This window comes from Triticum aestivum, chromosome 3A (assembly GCF_018294505.1).
Source record: "Triticum aestivum cultivar Chinese Spring chromosome 3A, IWGSC CS RefSeq v2.1, whole genome shotgun sequence".
Taxonomy (NCBI): domain Eukaryota; kingdom Viridiplantae; phylum Streptophyta; class Magnoliopsida; order Poales; family Poaceae; genus Triticum; species Triticum aestivum.
In genome coordinates, this window is record NC_057800.1 from 691,064,398 (window position 1) to 691,071,081 (window position 6,684).

The following is a 6,684-nucleotide window of genomic DNA, read 5'->3' on the forward strand; positions in this document are numbered from 1 at the left end:
AGTTAGTTTTTGCTAGCTCGATAGATCATAAGTGGGCTTAAATAGGACCCAGTTTACATCCCTAACGTAGCTTAAGCCTGTATGTACTCTTTTTCTTTTATGAAGAACAATGACTCTGCTTACCGTTTTGAACTCAACTGTATGGTGAGTGAGTTCAAAATGGGAGCAACTAGCCTGAGCACAAAACATCTGATTCCAGGGATACAATCATTAAACAGTTTGCCTGCTATATGAAAGAAACCTTATCCCTAGTGCGACCAAAACAACCAAGCCCCCAACAAAGCAAGTTCATATGAAAACCCCACGAGGTGCTGTGCTACCAAAGCAACAAAATCAAATCCTGCTCCAGCCGGTTGCAACAGACCCATGGTACATACATAACCAATCCACAGGGTATCATTAGTAGTACAAGCGTGCACCAGATTATAGAGTTTCAGACAGGAAATACAACACATAATCACAATATTACACCAAACCAACAAGCGCAAAGTCATCATAAACGCAAAGCCTTAAAGACTGAGTGTAGCTCCTTGCAGCCTCGCCTTGAGACCTTGGTCTAGGGGATTATTGTAGTAGTGGGACGCTCAAGGATACCAGCATGCATGAGCAAAGCCCAGACGTGAGTCACAAACTCGCCTCCTTCCGCAAGAAGTTCTATGTGACCAGCTACATTGTTAGATGGGGCAATATACACCATCATCTCGGCCCAGAAATCTGCCAGTAGGTCCCACCGGTTCGCATGATTGTCCATGCTCTCCAGCGCTTTCCCCAGCACAGCACCATAGGTGAACAATTTTCTTCCACCACCTACGACATACTCTAGTTCACTAAGCTTTTCATACTTTTCCCTTGGAGATACGAGATCATGCAGCATTTCTTTGGCTTCTTTTACTATCTCATCGAGAGCACACTTTGTTTCTGGCGCACTGCCTGGAAGCAACGTTGGTGCAAAGGCGACCAAGTAGGTACAATACTTGGACAAGATAGTGGCGACAACTTGATTCGGGTGCACATCGTGTGGGCGTTTGATTGTATCCGAGATCTCACAGAAGCTAGTGGCGACATGCCATGCCAGTATGCTGTCGGTCAGTGTATATTCATCGTTGATCTGGCATGCACCGCATAGTTCATCACTCATGCCGTGTCTCATCAGTGCGGAGGTTCCATGTGAAAGATGGCCGTTTGTTGAGTTTTTGATAGTCCGTGCACTGCCCTCTTCACTTGCATTGGCAACTCCACAGGCTTGCCTGCTTCCTCAGTTGGAAGGAGATGTTTCAACCGATGCCGGTAGCTGGAACTAAAGGAATCAAGAACCGAGTATTGGCCAATAGTGTTGCGCCAATAGCGAAGCCACTTGTGAGGTCGTCCAAAACATAAAAGAAGCTTCTCAATACGGGTGTTCCCTTGCCATGATGGATGTGCTACGTACTTACAAACAAAGGATATTTTTGCCCAGTCAGAGACACAGTAAGACCATATCTGCAGGAACTGAGATACCGACAGTGCAGCCAATGCTATTAGGGTAACCAGGACATCTTGTGTGCTGGTTTGTACAAAACGACTGTCCAAAATAGAACCGTGCCGGTTCAAAACACTAAGAGACCATGCACCAGCCGCTATACTGACCAATGTGAGGGTGAGTGAAAGAGCATAATACCTTAGCTCGTTGCTGTACATTATGGAGGCATATTTGGTGAAGAAGAAATCGTAGAGGAAAGCCAACTCTGCTTCAATCACTTGAAATGCTCTTTCATAGTCCTGTTCTGTTTGCAACAGCCCATCAAGAACAAGATCACGAGTCTTGTCAAGCCCAGATTCAGGACAAGTGTAGCCAAAGTATCGCCGAACCACGAGATGGAACAGTGCGAATGAGAGACACAGATCCTTGAGACGACGGATAGGAGCTCTATAGTAAGATGACAAGATACCGATGTTGTCACACCAAATGTTATCCAATGTGATTGCATTTTCTCCAATTTTTGCTCCCCCAGCATGGATTAGAATCGGGTACTTGTATCCCTGCATGGTACGAGGGTCGTAGGATGCGCTGAGTTTGTGCTCACCCTTCATGTAGAGGGCCAGCCACTTGATGCCATTGTTCGATGATGGTTTGCTTGCTAACCATGCAGCAGACCACTGCTCAGCCGTTTTAATTCCCAATAGATATCCCACGACGAACAAGCAACCAATGAAAGGAACAAGGCGACTGGAACTATGCTTCATACCGAATGTATAAATAAAACCACCTAATACCGTGCCGGTGCACATCGAGAACAAGATACAATCACAGTAGAGCTTCATGAGTTGCTTGTTTTGATCGAGCTTCTGGACAGACATTGAGCTGGTGCCTCCGAAAAGCATGGCCAGAAACATTGCCCAAACCGGGTACAACTCGTTTTTAATTTTCCCGGCCTGCATCAGTCCCACAGTGTAGGAGAGAAGTGGGAAGGACAATATAAACACTCCGCCCACTCCATATCTTATAATGATGCTCCGAGATTGACGCCTCCTGGGCGAGAGAATGGCAAGGGCGGTCATAAACACAGCCGCGACGATGACAAAACCTTCCACACGGTCTATACTCTTCCTTGGTTCCACATATTTGTTGACCCAACGCTCTGTGTAGTTTTTGCATACTTGTGCTTCCATGGTTATATTCATTTCCTTCTGCATATGTTATTCAGGTAGAGAGTGTGAATTTGATATACCGGTTAGACAAAGGGAAATGCATACGAGCACTGGTGTGCAGGGGGGAGGAAGCCAACTTCTATGTTGAAGATGCATATTTAGTGTATATATAGGCTGTAAAGATTTTGGAACTACATCAAATGCTAATTCTTAGGGGACATGCACAACTGGCAAGGGCTCCACTGGCATGCATGTCACTAACAATTATTCCATTCGTTCATTATTATAAGATGTTTTAACTTTTTTTGAATCAAATGTATATAGACGCATTTTAATATGTTTGTTCACTCATTTCAGTTTATATGTAGTTTATATTGAAATACCAAAACATCTTATAACAATGAATGAATGCAGTAACCGTTTCTGAACCACATTAAACGTTGGTGCATACAAATCAACTGATAAGCACCCCGTCAACATGCATGCATGTCAATAATAGCCAATTGTGGCGACGAGATCGTGTGATCCATGGTACAATGAACTAGGACGATCCCCCACAAAAAAAACTAGGACGATGGAAAATCTAGGAATTTTAATCTGGGTTTTATTTATTCTCTAACAAGAGTGTTATTTTGTTTGGAATTAGCACAATGAACTTCCCTTGAATTGGCAGTTATCTAACATATTTATTAATTTCAAAATCACCCACTATGCCTAGCCTAAATATGTTACTGTAATATGACGTACCAAAAGAAAATGAATTCACAATGAAGATAATAAAATAGACTAAAAATATATGCATATTACCTATCTAAGTTACTTTCAACTATGACTAGGCTTAAAATGGATGTGGGACTCGCACATTAGCTTCCTCTTTGACCAATCTTCACTTCATGTCCGTGACAAAAAAAAGTCCGCTCTTTGACCCCATCGGGAGCACCAAGTGCCACCACGGCACCAGGACGTCATCGCAGCTCCTCAATCCGGCCAGCATGGCAGCCGCCAGCCGCCGTATCCGGCGAGCACACGCCCAGCCGCTCGCGCGCGAGCTCGTGGGTGCAGCTAGTGCTAGTCGCGGCCGCCGCAGCCGCCACAGCCACCGCCATAAATACTGCAGGTGCTACTCGCACAGATTGCATCGGCGGTGGCCAACCTCATACTAGATTCTTGTGCTCTGAATTCCGGCGACCTCGAACTCAAACTAGCGCACGATCTCCACTGGCGCAACCTTGAACTCGAACCAGCGAGTATTTCGGCGAGCGTTAACTTCGCCTACAGCATCACAAAGTCCTGCCCCATGCACGACTGTGGGCCAAAGGTTAAGGCCAGCATCGCGCTTGGGTGCTTCGTTGCTTTGCCCATGCTGTTTTTCGGCAGGACGGTGTGGATGGTGCGGCTTTGGCAAGTAAGTGTTGAGATCTACTCTTTTCGTCCCATAATATAAGAACATGTTTTAAGCTGATATAGTTTAAAACATGTTATTATATTATAAAACGGACAAAGTAGTTACTAGTTAGTTGCCACTCTAGAAGTCTAGAAAAGTCATTGGCGGATGATGAACATAAGCACACTACCTATTTTATTTTAGATTGCTGTAGTTCTAAGCCGCCTTACGTTTTGTGTTTCTTAGCATTAACTTATTCTGAACCACCTAGTTTTTGTGTTTCTTAGCATTAAGTTGGACATATAAGAAAGTCTTAGCCTCTATTTATATTAGATGATACCCCGTACGTTGTTGCAGAAATGTTTTGCAATATATTCAGCGAGAATTAGTTGTATGAAACATGTATATGCATAGTAATAATATGAGAACTAAAACAAAAAGAAATGGTTTGTGGTGTTTGGATATTAATTGTATAATATAAATATATATTCAGTGAGAATTGGTGGTATGAAACATGAATATGTATGAAATAATATGAGAATTAAAACTAAAAAAATGATTTGCGGTGTTTGGTTATTAATTGTATTAATATAAATAACATGATAGTATCTAAGTTCTCATGCATGTTTGCATGTTGAGGTGCCTTTTTATTATGTATGGTTGCATGTTGTGGCGGGTCTTTCTCCATGCTTGTTGAACGATGAGATGGCATACTTACATGTTGAGCGAAATAGCTTAATGGGGGTTAGCTATTTAGATATAGAAGATACCAATTGCATAATGTGACGTGATGAAACTGACTAGTAGACAAGCATAACTTCAAAACGGAGCACCAAACGAATGAGCAACAGTATATATATTACCGTAGCGGCCGGGCTTCGTCTCCGTCCTGCAGGCTGCAGCAAGCGCGCATGCGCGTCCAATCCTGTCTTTTGGGCTAGCAAGGAATTAATTAGGAGCAGTTTTAACAGTGCGAGGGAAGCACGCAGGCTTGCTGGCAAGGACCAAGGAGGCTATATTGGCAGGTGCGGCGAGGGGGTCGCCCATCTCCAAGTCGTCGCCCTTGTCGTCCAGTACAGCGCGTCGCTGCGACGCGCACCACACCTATGACGGGCGAGTGGCCACAGAGGCATCCTGCCCTGCTTCCTCCCTCCGTGCCTATCTCTTATCACTCGCTCGCTTCCTCCTCCTCACACGTAGCTATTCCCTGTCTCCTCTATCTGTCACTGTGTATCCATGCATGTCCCTTCGCCCCAAACCCTCGCCTATGACGACGGGCAGTCCTGATCTTGGGTGTTGCACGCCACGTGCGAGTGCGACCTGCCCGCCTACCAGATCCAGGTGGTGGCCATAATATCGGCGCTGCCGGCAAGCAGTGGCACTCAATGCAGCTGCAGCTGCTATCAGTTTCTTTTTTTTTTTAGAACGAAGGCTTCAGGAAAGCTTGGTTTTGAATTAACAAAGTCATCAACCGATCAAGGATTACACAAGGCCATCGGTATAAATAGTTAACAACTGCGAACAGCCGCTGACAAGAACAGAAAAGAAAAAACAACAGATACAAAGTGTTGCCGAAGCAGCTTACAAGCACGAAAGACTACAAGCCCTATAAAGATAAAAGCAAACTAAGCACTAGCTAGGAGTCGATGGAGTCCTTCATGTGAAGTAGATCAAGATGAGCAAACGGAGAGGTTCTTCCTATGGAGCCAAAGTCCAGCTATGGTCGCACCTGAAGGAAATATGTCCTAGAATAAAGTTGTTATTTTATATTCCCTTATTCATAATAAATGTTTATTATTCATGCTAGATTTGTATTAACCAGAAACCTAAATACATGTATGAATATATAGACAAATATTGTGTCCCTAGTGAGCCTCTATTTGACTCGCTCGTTGATAAAAAAATGGTTAAGGTTTTCTAACAATGGGATGAGTTGTCATTTGATAATGAGATCACATCATTAGGAGAATGATGTGATGGACAAGACCCATCCGTTAGCTTAGCATATTAATCATTCAGTTTTATTGCTATTGCTTTCTTCATATCAAATACATATTCCTTCGACTATGAGATTATGCAACTCCCGGATACCGGAGGAATGCATTGTGTGCTATCAAACGTCACAACGTAACTGAGTGATTATAAAGATGCTCTATAGGTATCTCCGAAGGTGTTTGTTGAGTTGGCATAGATCGAGATTAGGATTTGTCACTCCAAATATCGGAGAGGTATCTCTGGGGCCTCTCGATATGCACATCATAAGAAGTCTTGCAAGCAAAGTGACTAATAAGTTAGTCACAAGATGATGTATTATGGAACGAGTACAGAGACTTGCCAGTAACGAGACTGAACTAGGTATGAAGATACCGACAATCGAATCTCGGGCAAGTAACATACCGATGGACAAAGGGAATTATGTATGATGTCATAACGGTTCGACCGATAAAGATATTCGTAGAATGTGTAGGAGCCAATATGAGCATCCAGGTTTCGCTTTTGGTTATTGACCGTAGAAGAGGTGTCTCGGTCATGTCTACATAGTTCTCGAACCCGTAGGGTCCGCACGCTTAACGTTCGATGACGATATTGTATTATATGAGTTATGTGTTTGGAGTCCCGGATGAGATCACGGACATGATGAGGAGTCTCAAAATAGTCGAGAGGTAAATATT

The 6,684-nt window shown here is 43.7% G+C and overlaps 1 protein-coding gene across 1 annotated transcript; it reads right to left on the reverse strand.

The window, feature by feature from the left end:
* Positions 1–317: 317 nt before the first annotated feature.
* On the reverse strand, positions 318–5,137 carry LOC123063261 (uncharacterized). Its single transcript, XM_044487003.1, has 2 exons — positions 4,876–5,137; positions 318–2,667 (listed from the first exon to the last, which is right to left on the reverse strand). Exon 2 carries the CDS (start codon positions 2,659–2,661, stop codon positions 1,150–1,152), a length of 1,512 nt encoding a protein of 503 aa, XP_044342938.1. The 5' UTR covers positions 2,662–2,667; positions 4,876–5,137; the 3' UTR covers positions 318–1,149.
* Positions 5,138–6,684: the final 1,547 nt, after the last annotated feature.